Below are 15,577 nucleotides of genomic sequence, written 5' to 3'. Positions count from 1 at the left end.
ACCATTTCACTACTCTATTGCCCAGCTATGGAATCCCTAGTTACTTGTGGCTCCTCCAGGCCATGTGGTTCTGCTCCATCTTTTTTTTTTTTCCTCCATTTTCTGCTCTATCCACCCTCTGTCTCTCCTTTTCTCGTTGCTTCCTTCCTGTCCTTCTCTAAAACGTTCAACTCTGCCTTTTCCTTCCACTGCCCAATCACAGGCTCTGGCCTTATCTGACCAATTAAGATTTCACCTGACCTACCTGAGTAAGTGATCTACTCCTCATCGGAGCAAGCCTCTTGAGGGAGCAGAAAATACAAACATTGATCCACAACATGTACTACTATTTTTTATGATATCTCTGGTTCTCTCATTGTTTTGTTTTGTTTTTGTTTTGTTTTGTTTTGTTTTGAGACAGGGACTCATTACGTAGATCTTGGCTGGCCTGGAATTCAGTGTGTAGAGCAGGCTGGTCTTTAACTCATCTCCACTGCCTTTTCCTCTGTAGTGCTGAGTAGGATTAAAAGTGAGTGCCACAATGACAGCCTCTGATAGTGGGTTGAAGGGGTGTGCTCCCCCGCCTTTGTTTTTTTTAATCAGAGTCTCTTTAGCTTGAGGTCCTCCTGAGCAATAGAGTTACAGGCATGCACATGTGCCTGGCATGTTGTATGTTCAACTGTTTAACAAACACAAACACCAGTGCTCAGGTTAGCTAGTTAACTAGTCAGCTAGTGGTACACCATTCAAGGGCATCCTCTGCAATTTATGGAGTTTGAGGCCAGCCTGGGGTCAGAAATACTGTCTTGGGGGTGGAGTTCTTTACTAAAATTCTGCTCCTTTTATGCCGAGTTTTGGCCATGGTTGCATTAAAGCGTCTGAGTTATTGAAGACTCTTCTTCCTGCCATGGGGCAATTGCTGACACAAATCGACAGATTTCTGCCTTTGTTTTCAGATGGGTGATCTACAATGACCACAAAGTTTGTGCCTCAGAAAGGCCCCCCAAAGACCTGGGCTATATGTACTTTTACCGCAGGATACCAAGCTAAACCTCACAGGAATTGGCGAGAAGAAGCCATACACCTTTTTAATTTGCCAAAAAAGAAAAAGAAGAAAAAAAAAAGAAAAAGGAAAAATAAAGGAAAAAGTTGGGACAGCAGATGCGGAGGACTACGTGGGTACTTACTGCTTCTTTTAAGAGCTTGGTCACGACACCTTCTGGAGAAGAACTGGGAAGAAGTTTCTATTGGCGGCAACATTCTGTCACAGGGGACTTTGTGATTGTTCAGAGAGAGGGTGATGGAAGAAAAGACATTGGCTACCAACCTATCAGATAGGCACTGTCTTTCCCTCTCTTCTGCTTTGGGGGGTCACTGGTAAGGGCTTCCCTACAGTGAGAAAAATGCCCATTTAAAATTTTTTTCCATATAGGACATCAAAACCTGGACTGGCATTTACTGGTGGCATTGTGTCTTCGTTTCCCACAGTAAGTTCTGACCTAGCTATGTGTACTGGGACATCTGCAGTGGATGCTATTTTTCATTTTAATCACATCAAACTTTATATTACACTGTATGAGTGTGTGTGTGTGAGTGTGTGTGTGTGTGACCTTTGTAGTCTTCTGGATATCTGATGGATTGGTGTTCAAAGGCTAAATAGTTGCTGTTAAGCATATTTGGAAAAGGCAGGCAAACATCTTTAAAAATTATAACTCAGGAACAATTGTTAAAAATGAGTTCCCCACTTGAATTTTAAAGAGTACAGAGAGCTGAGTTGTGGCCTCTAAGTGCTGTGTTCATGTGGGTCTGTGTCATTTGACATTGACGCCAGGTGCCTAAGTCTTGTCACACTGTGCTTTGCCAAGGGCAGCTGGGATCTCCTCCTCTGCAGCGCATTCCCTCAAAGATTTCTGTTTGTTTTAGTTAAACATCTGGCCTCTCGAGACCATGCTCACCCCCTGGGATCATGTTAGATGACCGTGGTTTGCCTGTTTTTCTGGTCTCTGAAATTTCTTATGTTTCTACATCTCTACTTCTCTGGGGCCAGTTTACCCTCTGCCCTCACTGCCTATCTGCTGTGGCCCATGGTGCAACCTCAGGCACTTTAAGGATGAGAGCTGCAGAGATGTTTCTGTCACAGCTGCAATGCCAGCCTTCCCACCTGGTCATTTCAGTGTCCCAGCCGTGGCCTGAGAACAGAGCAGAGTTGTGGATGTGCAGTGGCCAGGAACGAGAGCTCTCTGTGATTTTGTTATTACTTTTCATCAAATCCCAGCCTCTGGAGTTTCTGGTCCAGATCATTGAACAAATGGAAAAGGATTTATTGCTGTCTGCTTGACGCATACTTGTTTGATTGATCTTTTTAGAAATGGCAGAAAAATGAAGAAGTAGAACAGAATGGGCTCAGTAAAGCAGAGGCATCAGGACAGGAGGAGTCTGAACAGTCAGAGTTCAAACCCCGGGGCCCTGTCTCAAGGAAGATCCCATGTAAGCCTGGGCTGTGGAGCCCGGGCTAGAGGCCTGGGTGCATCTGGGTGCTGTCTCAGTTGGCTATGGGCCAGCCCTTCCTTTCATCTATGCCTCAGTTTCCGTATCTGCATGGTGGTCAGGTGACACCCCCTTCAACCCCTTCTACCAGGCTTTGGTCACTTCTGAAGAACCTTCACAGAACAGAAGGTAGAACGTGGTAGGTCCCATTAGAGTGTACTGCCTTCTTGAGTTATCCAGTGCTTTTTATATTTGGGAATAAATGACATGACGGGAGGATAGCTCATGATGCTGTAATTCTCTCTGACACTGTCCCACTGAGGGACCTTTGAGGCTTGGCTCAGAGATCCTAAGTCTCTGCTGTGTGTGTCCCTGACCAGCGAGCCTACCCCTCCCCCACCAGTGGAAATTCCCACACTAAGCAGCCTTACAAAACTCAGTCCCTAAGGGCCACATATGATAGGCTAATGACTGAACTCGCACCTTCAGTGGCTGGTTTGCAGTGTTACAAAGCAAAGGCCTTTCACGTGGGTAGGGGCATCTCAGGAGGTTTGAATTCCAATGTGGTCAAAGATCGCATGTATATTTTGAACAAAATAAAAGATTTTATAAAACTTTGCAAACTCAATGTTGTAAAATCCATATTAAAGATTTTAGGCTATAAACCATTTAACTTCATTAGGTAGAAGAAGCAAATTAACCCTTCCGACACCAAGACGTATTTCAAGAAAGTGTCTAATGGCTGCCTCTTCCCTGCCTCACAAACTCAAGGGCTATTCACGGCAAGGCTTTGTATGTGCGCTAGTCTTTATTTGGATCAGGAGCGGGGCACACTGGTATGGGTAGTGCCTTGCTCGCTCATTAGAACGTGCTTGCATGTGTCTCCTGGTATATGCAAGCTAAGCTGCTCTAGAGTACCAGTGGGATATACCACTTACCTTACACATGTGTGTAGACTGGACACGTGTGGGTTGTGCCTGCTAACCCACACGCTAGGAGTCTTCTGTGTGAGATGTGGCGTGATTGTGTGTCTCTCTCTCCATGTGAAAGCATCTGTGTGGAGGGCAGCGCTTCCTTCCTGTAAATATCTTTTGATATTTATTTGTGTAAACTCCCGATATGTCTTTGGAAAATGGATCTGTTTTGTCACTTGGTTGAAATACCCAAGTAACCAGTCAGAGATCCAGTTTGGTACAGATCTCCTGTTTCTTCTAAATGAGAAGAATCTGGGAAGAATCATATTTTAATGACATTTTATATCAATGTGGCTTCAGTACTTTCGAATTGACTCGTCTGTTCTGCCAAACCTACAAGAGAATGTGCCTGCTGCTTCCTCTGCATCCCCTTGGGCTCCCATTACCTCAGCCGCAGACCTCCAAGTGTGCTTCTGTCCTGACAGCATCTCAGTGTGACATGCTTGAGTCTCTCTACTGCTGGGCCCTTGTCTCTGAACCAGGAGGTTAGACCAGATAATCTGTGAAGTCTCCTTCTGTTTGGCCACCACTTTCTGTGTTTATTTTTCTGTGGTTCCGACCAGAATCAGACATGAGCTATGGTAGTTGCTCAGAAGTTTCCGTGCCTGACTCTGCAGTTATTCTAGCTTGTAGGTTCCTGACATTGTTGGTCCACATCCTCTTTCCCTTCTTAATCTATTTTCTTTTGTAATCTCATTTCCCTGACTCCAGAATTCAAAACTTTTTAGTCTATAAGGCCCTTTGCTACTGCCCCCCCCCCCAAACAAAAGGAGCAATCCATTTATGACAGCCTCTTGGAAAAGTCTCAGAATACCTCTCAGCCACTCAAACACACACAAATATTTTGAAATCCCAAGTCCACTGTTGCTAGCCCAGATCCCCAGATAACATGCTGCCAAAGCTGTCTGTCCTACAAAGGGTGTTTAGAAAGTCTGTCTTCATCATCATAGATGCCGTGGCTGCTGGATCTCATCACAAGTCTTTATAGTCTGTGAGGTTGCCAGGAGACATGAACAGAACAGTGTATGGCATTAGATATAATGTGCTTCTGCCTGTTAAGTCAGTATCCCAGGGAACAGAACAAGGTCTGTGCAGTGAAGCTGGTGGATAGGACCACCTACCCAGTGCCACCAGGGTTTCCTGTTGTCCTAATTTGCTTTTCATTGGTGGAATAAAGACCATGGCCAAAAACAACTTGGGGAGAAAAGGGTTAATTTAATCTTATAACTTAAGGAAGGGAAGTCAGGGCAGGAACTCAAGACAAGAACCTGAAGGCAAGAACTGAGGCAGAAGCCACTTCTTACTGGTTCGATCCCCACTGCTCGATCAGCCTGCTTTCCAAGACCACACACGCTGGGCTGGCTCCCCCACCAACCATTAACCAAGGAGTTGCTCCATAGGCTTACCCACAGGCTAATTTTAATGGAACCATTTCCTCAGTTGAGGTTTCCTCAGATGATCTTAGCTTGAGTCAAATTAAAGGAAGCAAACAAACAAAACCTAATCAGCACACCTGCTCTATAATTAGTCATCACCCTTACAGTTGGTGGAAGGTTCTGTAGCCCTCCAGTGTGGTGGGATTTGGTCAGCCCACACTCAGATTGTTCCACATACATAAAACGCACACTAGAACGTGAAAGCTTCAACAAGTAGTGTGACTACTGCAAATGATGTGGGATATGTTGATTACATGTGCTGGCCATTTAACATGGAAATTTCCACTGTCGTCTGGTCTGAGCATAGCTAGTGAACAATTTAGAGGTATGGCTAAGGCCCTCCCGTTAGTGTTCTGCACTGAGAGGTCCACTGTGAAATCCCATGGGTAAGACAGGAACCTGCAGAGGCTTCAAAATCGGAGCAACACGGATGGTTTTGCTGGATTAGGGAGCACGTGAAGCACAGGGCAAGGCCCACAAGCTGCAAGAAGAGTCTTGTAGTTAGGTTCTGGGGCGCTTCTGCTTTAAAGAAAATGAATCCCCCAGTTTAGACGCAAAAGCAGCACACCCCCAGCGGCCTTCCCTAAGCCTTGCTCTGGAGCTACCCTGTGGATTGGCACCTGATTTCCCAGCATCCTCTGGGTGCTGTGGATGTTACCTGGGGCAGGGGTTTGGGTACTGCTTTCATTTCAGGCAACGTTCTCTTGTGGTTCCCCTCTCCGCGTGTGTCCTGTATTCTGTTTCCCCGCTGGGTATGTGGAAAGGCTGTGTGGATCTCAGATCCTCCGCTCGCACAGAGGCTGAGCCTGACCTGTGCCCACCTGCCCAGCAGCGGTAACTGTTGGGTGCTGGAAGACTTGGTATATATTTATTTTGCACTAGTCACGGTTGGTGTGGAAACTACTTCAAATGTATGGGAGACTACTTGCCTGTAATGGAAAGAGGTGGATAATTTATTGCTTTGATAGTTTTAAATTAAAAGCTATTCTCACAAACTCAGGTCCCTTTATGGCTCTTGTCTGTTTTTCATTTGAAAAATGCCACAGGAGAACGGGGAACTCGAGGCCATGCCTGATTCTGGTTTTGGCCATGGTTTGATGTGACTCTGCTCTTTGTCCCCAGCAGAGGTCAGTACCTTGAAGGAGGGTTGGAATGGTGGGAGTCTGGGAAGCTGACTTCTGGGTTTTCCCTGTTGGGTATCCAGCCACACACAGAGTTCTGTGGCCCTGGCCCTGGCCCTCCAGTGGTAATAGCAGAATGAACATGCTACATCAGTGACTTGGCATATCGGACACTATGTTTCTATTGTGTAAAAGTTCCCTAGTTCCACATTGCCACAGACTTGGTTTAAACAACACATCCACTCACCCAGTTCTAATGAGGCTAAAACCATGGGACAGGAAGAATTTATTCCCGTGGTTTCCAGAACGGTCACAATCCTATTTGTCTGTCTGTCTCTGTCTGTCCGTCCGTCCTTCCTTCCTTCCTTCCTCCCTCCCTCCCTCCCTTCTTTCTTCTTCCTTCCCTTCCTTTCCTTTTTAACTTTTTTAATAAAGCTGACAGCACCCTGACAGCTTTGATATCAGACATTGTCACGTCTCCTTTTAATGGATTGCTTGCCTCTCTCTTATAAGGACTCCTGATATTGCATTGACTCACTCTGGTAATCCAGACCACTCCCATCTCAAGGTCCTTAAACCTCAGTGCATACCTCTGGCCTCAACACCTGGGAGCTAGAAACAGGAGAATCAGGAGTTCAGAGTCCTCAGCAAAATAAGTGGTTAGGGTTCAGCCTGGATTACAAGAGACCCTGTGCAAATAAACAAAGATCTTTTGTTTGGTCACATCTACAAAGTTCCTTTGGTTGTACCAGAATACACAGTCATAACGCACAGGGATAGAGTGTAGGCATTAGTAATGTCTTTGGGATAGGCACATTATTTTGCTTAGCACACAGGGCATGCTACTTATTGTTTGAAATGAATGAACCTATGTATTTCGAAAATCCCAATCAATGCCTGACATCAGTGTCAGCCATAGTTTTGGTGAAAGGGATGAGATGGGGGAGTGATTGGCATGGTGAGATATTATTTTGGGTTAAGAGAAAAATGCTTGCACGCTAGCTGCTACAGCTTTATTACAGCATACCTAATGGGAAGGCGTGCCACATCCCGCATTCAGCTCATGAGCTTCTGCTCAGCGTCTCAAAGGTACGCAATGACAGATTTCAGTCATAGTAGGAAAACATAACAGGAAAAGGTGAAATTTGTCTTCTCTGGATGAGTGGTAGGGAGGTAGAATGTCAGGAATGGGGCACCCACGATCCACATCCGGTCCCTTTCCCTTCTTGACTTTTGTGCAACTTGATCTTGTCCTCTGGACAATGGGTACAATGATTCATTAGATGTGAAGAGCATGTGACAATTTGGTGGACACAGGACATTTCTACATCACCACATTAGCACAAATGGTTCTTGGAGCCTGTCTTAGGGTCTTACTGCTGTGAACAGACACAATGACCAAGACAAGTCTTATAAAAAACAACATTTACTTGGGACTGGCTTACAGGTTCAGAAGTTCAGTCCATTATCATCAAGGTGGGAACATGGCAGCATCCAGCCAGGCATGGCACAGGCAGAGCTGAGAGTTCTACATCTTCATCCAAAGGCTGCTACTGGAAGACTGACTTCAAGGCAACTAGAGTGAGGATCTTATATCCACACCCACAGTGACACACCCATTCCAACCAGGTCACACCTATTCCAACAAGGCCACACCTTCAGATGGTGCCACTCCCTGGTCCAAGGATATACAAACCCTCACAGAGCCTATGGAAGGTTTTGAGCCCTTGTTTTGGTGCAGTGTTTTTAAACTACATGGTGTACCCACAGTTAATGACTTCTTCCCAAACAAACTTTCCAGGAGACTTTCATTCGGCCAGCTGACTTGTGAATCTGTGCATCCTGGCTCATCACACAATAAAAATGCATCTACCATGTTCCATGTGTCGTTTCGCTTACACCATGTCTGTAAACAACGTAGACATGCTCCTTGCCCTTGTTGAATTAGTTTCCTGGCAACACCAGGTACTAAATGTATAAAATCAGTAGTGTTCTGTGAGGTGTGAACAGATGGTTCTGTGGGAGCTTGGAGCAGGGCATGGAGGCTGGTTCTGATAAGTAAGGTACCCAGGGAGGGTGCGGCATTGCTGAGAAGAGATCGAAGCCAGGACTTGCAAGAAGACTCATCAGGTGGGTGTTTGGGGGAACTGGTGTGGAAGCCCCCAGTGGTGGCCTGTCTGCTCTGTTATAAAATCACTGGAGGCTCAGCAGGACTGGGTAGAATATAGTGAGCACGATAGGACCGGAGGGGCCAGCTGTCCTGCAGGTGGGGTGTGAGACTCCAGAGTGTAGAGCATTGGGTCTTATGTCGAGCAGCAACCCATCTGAGTGAAGTTTAGGAATGTCTGTTGTTTAGGCAGGATGATAGGAGAGCAAGGACAGAGGAGAGATGTGTGGAGAGGAATTGCAAATTTTAAACCAGGACACCAGGAGTTTTTTTGCTCCCAGAAGAGGAGAAGTGGGTGGGGCGCATATAAGCACAGGTTCAAGAGGAGGTGTTTGTTTTTAGATGTGAGGAAGGGGGTGGACGAATAGCAAACCAGCTTCTGAGGTTGATGCAGAAGGCATGGAAGAGGTGCCGGGCCCATGTGCTTGAGGCAGGTGAATGGGATGGGGTCATAGGCCAGTGTGGAGGCTGGTGTAGACAGAGCCATAGGACTGGGGACTCGGAAGCAAGGTGCAGACACGGCAGGTGGCTCCCTGTCTCCCCAGCATTACCTTTCTCTGAGATAGAAGCAAAGTCCATGCCCCGTTGCATGGAGTGAGATAGCAGCTGGAGGAAGCCTGGGAGATTACAAGTGAGAGAAGGTGTGAAATGTTGGTGTCGTTGAACTAACTTAAAATCGTTATATGTTTTCCATTTGGATGAAATTAGTTTAATTGGTATCAGTTCTTAGTATTTTATGAGGGCAGAGTCATCAGCCAGACCTCTGCCATCATAAATCATGGTGCAGTGAGGGGGGACAGGGACATGGCCAGCCAGCCAGATCAGCCCTGGTTATCAGTAGGGTTGACAGCTGTTGTCATTCTGCCCTCACTTTTTAATTTAATTTTTTTTTTTTTTTAGAGACAGGGACGGCTGTGAGTCCCAGACTGGTCTCGAACCCACTGTCCTCCTGCCCTGGCCTCCTGAGTGTTGGGGTGACAGGCAGGCATGACACTTTCTGCATGATTTTGATTTCAGTTTTTAATCCAAAGCAGCAGATTTAAGTCATGACCGTGGCTGTCTCTCGGAAGCCTCCTTCTTCCTGGGTCAGGTTTGGCCGGTCTGAAGGTCAGCTTTGCTTTTCAGTTAGTGTTAAATCCAGGAGACCTCTCCCTGGACCATACTTTGCTTCTCTTTAGTTTACAATCATTAACTAGGGAGTGGTAGAATTAATAGCGGGGAAAGCCGGGGACATGGTATTAATGGCAAAGCAGAAGCACCTACCAGCCCGAGCAGGTTTCAGAAGGTTGTATGGAGGGAATTGATCTCTACCCATCTAAGCTCAGGTAGAGAAATTCAAATTTGTGGTCTGCTCTGGGTTTAGTTTTAGTCTAGTTCTACAAGGAGGAACACTAGAATTAGTCATCATTTTCTCAAATGAAGATGGATGGATCTGATCACCAGGGGCCACGGCAGTTCAGCCGTGAAGTGCTTGCCTAGTAAGTGCAAAGCTCTGAGTTGAATCCACAGCATAAAAAACAAAACAGCAAAGGCAAAACCCAAAGCACTCTAAAACAAAACCAAAACCCTTAAAACAAACCAAACCAAACCAGCTAGAAAGCAGTATTTTTTTTTTTTGTGGAATATAAAGTTAGTAATAGTAATACTAATAATAAAAATATAAAATAAAAATAAAATAATAATACAAACTTGTAAGTGCTGTCTGCATAGTTTAGGTGGACCTGTGAAAAATAAAGAGGGGCCGGTGTGACAGCTCAGTCAGGAAGGTGCTTTCCACACAAGCATGAGGACCAAAGTTCAGATCTCAGCACCTGCATAAAAAGCCAGGTGCAGTGTTTATCTGTAATCCTTGCCCAGGGCAGGCAGCGATGAGAGGAACCCTGGAGCTCTTTGGCCAGAGTCTTCCTGAAATGGTGAGTTCCAGACTCAGTTAGAGACCCACGAGCTGCTGAGATGGCTCAGGGGAAGGAAGCTGCTCTTGTAGAGAACTGGGAAGTTCAGTTCCCAGCACCAGTGCCAGGAAACCTCACAATGATTTATCAGTCCTGCTCCTGAAGAGCTGATGCCCTCTGGTGAGCGATGCAAGTGGGTTCACTCACACATATCTCACATACACACCTCACACACACACAGTCACACATACACACACACTTCACATATACACACACACCTCACACACATCTCACACATACACCTCACATACACACATCATACATACACACACACACCTCACACACACACATCATACATATACACACACACCTCACACACACACATCATACATACACATACACACACACCTCACATACATACACCTCACAATACACACACACATTACACAAAACCTGTCTTTCTCTCTCATACACATATACACACAGACATCACACACACACCTCACACACACGCACACACACACTTCACACATACACACCACACACACACATCACACATACTCACACACACACACACTTCACACATATACATTACACATATACACACACACCTCACACACACACACCCCACACACCTTACACTCGCACACACACACACACACACACACACACACACACACACTGTACTGGCTATTTTTGTGTCAACTTGACACAGCTGGAGTTATCACAGAGAAAGGAGCTGTAGTTGAGGAAATGCCTCCATGAGCTCCAACTGTAAGGCATTTTCTCAATTAGTGATCAAGGGGGAAAGGCCCCTTGTGGGTGGGACCATCTCTGGGCTGGTAGTCTTGGGTTCTATAAGAGAGCAGGCTGAGCAAGCCTGGGGAAGCAAGCAAGCCAGTAAAGAACTTCCCTCCATGGCCTCTGCATCAACTCCTGCTTTCTGACCTGCTTGAGTACCAGTCCTGACTTCCTTGGTGATGAACAGCAGTATGGAAGTGTAAGCTGAATAAACCCTTTCCTCCCCAACTTGCTTCTTGGTCATGATGTTTGTGCAGGAATAGAAACCCTGACTAAGACACACACCTTACACAAAATGTGTCTCTCTCTCACACACACACATATACACACAAACATCTCACACACATCACACACACACCTCACACATACACACCTCACAAATACACACATACCGCACACATACACACATACCTCACATATACACACTCACATCTTACACAAAATCTCTCTCTCACACACACACATATACACACAGACATCTCACACACATCACACACATATTACACACGTCACACACACATCATACACATACCTCTCTTTCTCTCTTTCTCATACACACACACATATCACACACATATACACACATATCACACACACACATCTTACACCTCTTTCTCTGTCTCTCTTACACACACACACACACACACACACACACATCACACACATAAACAAATACTTTAAGATCATAGAGAGGATATACGACCACCAAACACAGACACTATTGCATATGCCAGCAAGATTTTCCTGTCTCCTGTGAGGCCATGCCAGTGCCTGGCAAATACAGAAGTGGATGCTCACAGTCATCTATTGGATGGAACACAGGGCCCCCAATGGAGGAGCTAGAGAAAGTACCCAAGGATCTGAAGGGGTCTGCAACCCTATAGGTGGAACAACAATATGAACTAACCAGTACCCCCAGAGCTCGTGTCTCTAGTTGCATATGTAGCAGAAGATGGCCTAGTTGGCCATCAATGGGAGGAGAGGCCCCTTAGTATTGCAAACTTTATATGCCCCAGTACAGGGGAAAGCCAGGGCCAAGAAGTGGGAGTGGTTGGGTTGGGGAGCAGGGCAGGGGAGGGTATAGGGGACTTTCGGGATAACATTTGAAGTGTAACTGAAGAAAATATCTAATAAAAAAATAATTACAAAACAAAAAGATCATGGAGAGAAAAACCCCAGTGCTGACCTGTGGCGTGCACACAGGAACATGTACACAGACAAAGACAATCATAGAGAATGCTCTAAACCTTTGTTTGGCTTTCCATACACATGGAGAGAAGGAGCTATTTTTGGGATAATAGTTAAGCACAGCTGATGTTTAAGAAGTGGAGGCAGGAGACTTTAGAAAGCACCAAGTAGATCTGAGGTGGGAGTACAGCTTCAGTTCCCCACTGGATGACATATAGTGTCTGTCATCACGAACAGTAACGTGTGCCTATGAAACTTGACTTTCTGGAGAAAGGAATGGAAGACACCAAGGCCAAGTGGCACCTGAGATCACTTCAATGTCATCCTAACCAGGCCGGGAGGATGGAAACAGACTTCAGGGCTGAGAGCAGCTCTGCCCTTTGCTCTACTCGGAGGTCATCTCTCTGGATCCCCAACCTGACCTGGCATCTCCTCAACCTCCTTGCTTCCAGCCCTTGCCTCCTCGGCCCCCTTCATGAGCACACATCGAACTCATTCCCTACTTGGTGCTGTGCACTAGCTGTTGATTCTTCAGGAATGTGTGCCCTTGCTCCGTTTGGCTGGTTCTGGGTTAGAATCTGAGTCCACACGTCTGACACTTTCTGACCACCTGGAAATAAGGACCCGAGGCTCTCGTAACTCCTCCCTGCTGCTTTCTCCCACTCGACACATGTGACTGCCTATTATAGTCTAGGTGCACCCTACACTAGAACAAAGCCTGCGTGTACTCAGAGTTATTTAATGTCTGACCGAGCCCCTTCCAAGAAAGACCCTGAAGTAACACATATTTTAATGCTTTTATTCTAAAAAGATCACAAATTTCAATTTCAGGTTAATATTTCAGTCTTTAAAAAATTAACAAAGGAAAATGGTTTTCAAGGTTTGTTCTTTATCTACAAATGCATTCCTGCTTTCCAGATAATTCATGCAAAATTATACGTAGCAATACTCAACAGAAAGACTTCTTAAAGCAGAAGTAATTGGTTTCTGTTTGAAACCAATTTAAATGGTCTGACCCCAAATCCCATCTTGAGAGAGTTCTGAAAAGACCATGAAGCCACAGACAAAGTTTATTTGGAAACATAGCTTAAAACTACAGAAATGTAAATACAGGTTAATAATGTGAAAAATAAAGGCGTGCCTTCAATAAAGTATAAACATATTACCTTAAGCTCTGTACTTTGCAAATTATAAGTCATCTGTGAATTAACATGTCAGTAGGATACATGGTTATTTTTATAATAGTTTTATTTCAAAAGGCAATGCAGAGAAAGACTACACTGAAGGTTTACTACATGGCAGAGTAGGCTGTGTGTTATTCACTATGCCACACAAGTATTATCTCATAGAATGCCAATAATATTCAAATTCCCCATTGCCATTAATTGAGTATAGATCACTTAATTTGGAGTTGATATTAACTTAGAAATTCAGTGTAAACATTTAAAGTTGTTTTTTTTTTTCTGTTACCTATTTCAGCTTGAAAATGAAATCCCAAGATTTTAAACATTGAGCACAATAAGGTATGGTCATTGCAATTTTCTTAAAACACAATTCTTAGGTTAGATTAGATACGCAGTATTCACAGATATACAAAATAGATAGAAATGTTTCTAAGTAGTAAATGCTTCTTGTAGGCTGTAAAAAGTTTACTGAATTAATCAGTTATTTTTCTCAACTGATGTAAACAAATTTGGATAATGAAAATCGAGGAGGGTTTGGGTCAGATGAGATATGGGGGGAAAGAAGGGATTTGATAAATGAGGCTTGTGTCCTTTCACCGACAGTAACATGGACACACTGCTCACAGGGCACAATCCAGGTGGTGGGTATTCCAGTCATCTACTGTGTGCATGCCATTTCCCTCTCTCATCCATTCAGAGAAAACCCAAATGCAATCCCACAGATGTACGCTCTACAGCGCAGCCACGAACGCTTTCCTTGCTCCTTTTCACTTTATCCCTCTCCGTGACGTTTTTTTAGACTGCCCTACGTCTCGCTGAGGGAGACTCAGCTCTATTTTTTCTTGTGAAAGAGGTCCTGAGGCTGGGGCACTGTTCTCCAGAACATCTTATTTGGTATTTCTGCAGCAATCGTAGCATCCTTATGCAGTGTGAGAGACTATTAAGCCTCAGGCGTTGATTTACTATCGCTTTCCTCTAATTGTTTCTTGTCCTCACGCATGGTCTTTCTGTGTGGTGGAGGACATGGGGCATTATGAAAGGGTTAAAAAAAGCTGTTCTTTAATGACCTAAAGGCCGGCCTTTTTCTTTCTTTCTTTTCTTTCTTTCTTTCTTTCTTTCTTTCTTTCTTTCTTTCTTTCTTTCTTTCTTTCTTTCTTTCTTCCTTCCTTCCTTCCTTCCTTCCTTCCTTCCTTCCTTCCTTCCTTCCTTTCTTTCTTTCTTTCTTCTTTCTTTCTTTCTCCTTCCTTCCTTCCTTCCTTCCTTCCTTCCTTCCTTCCTTCCTTCCTTCCTTCCTTCCTTCCTTTCTCCTTTCCTTTTTCCTTTCCTTCTTTCCTTTCCTTTCCTTTCCTTTCCTTTCCTTTCCTTTCCTTTCCTTTCCTTTCCTTTCCTTTCCTTTCCTTTCCTTTCCTTTCCTTTCCTTTCCTTTCCTTTCCTTTCCTTTCCTTTCCTTTCCTCCCTCCCTCCCTCCGTCCCTCCCTTCCTTTCTTCCTCCCTTCTTTCCTTCCCTCCTTCCTTCCTTTTGACAGGGTCTTAAACAGCACAGGCTGGCTTTGACCTCTGTATGGACAAGGATGGCCTTGATTCCTGATCTTCCTGACTCTACCTCCCACTTGCTGGGATTACAGATGGGTGTCACCATGCCCAGTTTAAATGCTGTGTGGGATCAAACCCAGAGCTTTGTGCCTGGTAGGCCAGCACTGTACCCCCCTGGAACTCTGTCCCCAGCACCAGCCTCACTGAACTTGAATTGTTCCTTTCCTGACCTTTTCATAAAACTGGGGATATAGAAAAAGTCAGAGAAATGACATTTCCACTGGCTATAAATCATCTTCTACCCCTGAATTTGAGTATTTGTGGTCAGGTTAGTCAAATCTAGTTTCTGAAGGGAGAGGGACTTTGACCTTGCAAATAGAACAGCACTCTACACTTACCCTGTGACATACCATTCTGATGGGAAACTAAGGGCCATGTCCACTTTGCTTAGGGCAACCTTCATGTGTGTGACATCACTTTAACTTTCCCGCATAATTTAGAATCCTAAATGCTTTCTATTTCTCCCCTAAACTTTCTGAAAAGAAAACTTGAAATCCATTATTAAGAATTTAAAGTTCAAAGCTTCTTGCGCATGGGCAGTTGGGTGGCCTTATCACACCTTTAGCTCTGTTGACCCTCAAATGGGTTTTAAAGGACACATGTCTGTGCCTGGGTCCCTCAGAGGATGGGCCGGGGACTGGCAGTCACAGTGTATGAACCAACCTGAGAGCAGTGGTTAATGCCAATGTGATAGCAGGCCAACGTTCTACAAGACAAGATGGAAAAGGCAAACAGAAAAAAACTGGAAGAAGGTT

The 15,577-nt window shown here is 44.9% G+C and overlaps 1 protein-coding gene across 1 annotated transcript in view; it reads left to right on the top strand.

Moving 5' to 3' along the window:
* Usp13 (ubiquitin specific peptidase 13) overlaps positions 1 to 5,862 on the top strand; it is a 122,298-nt gene extending 116,436 nt beyond the window's left edge. The window contains exon 21 of the mRNA XM_021158246.3: positions 936 to 5,862. Coding sequence (XP_021013905.1) covers positions 936 to 1,029 — 94 coding nt within the window. The 3' untranslated portion in view covers positions 1,030 to 5,862. The remainder of the gene's footprint in view (positions 1 to 935) is intronic.
* The last annotated feature ends 9,715 nt before the right edge of the window (positions 5,863 to 15,577 follow it).

This window comes from Mus caroli, unplaced genomic scaffold (genome assembly GCF_978045245.1).
Source record: "Mus caroli unplaced genomic scaffold, Mus_caroli_1 scaffold_3, whole genome shotgun sequence".
Classification (NCBI taxonomy): domain Eukaryota; kingdom Metazoa; phylum Chordata; class Mammalia; order Rodentia; family Muridae; genus Mus; species Mus caroli.
This window is presented reverse-complemented; position numbering and strand designations above follow the sequence as displayed.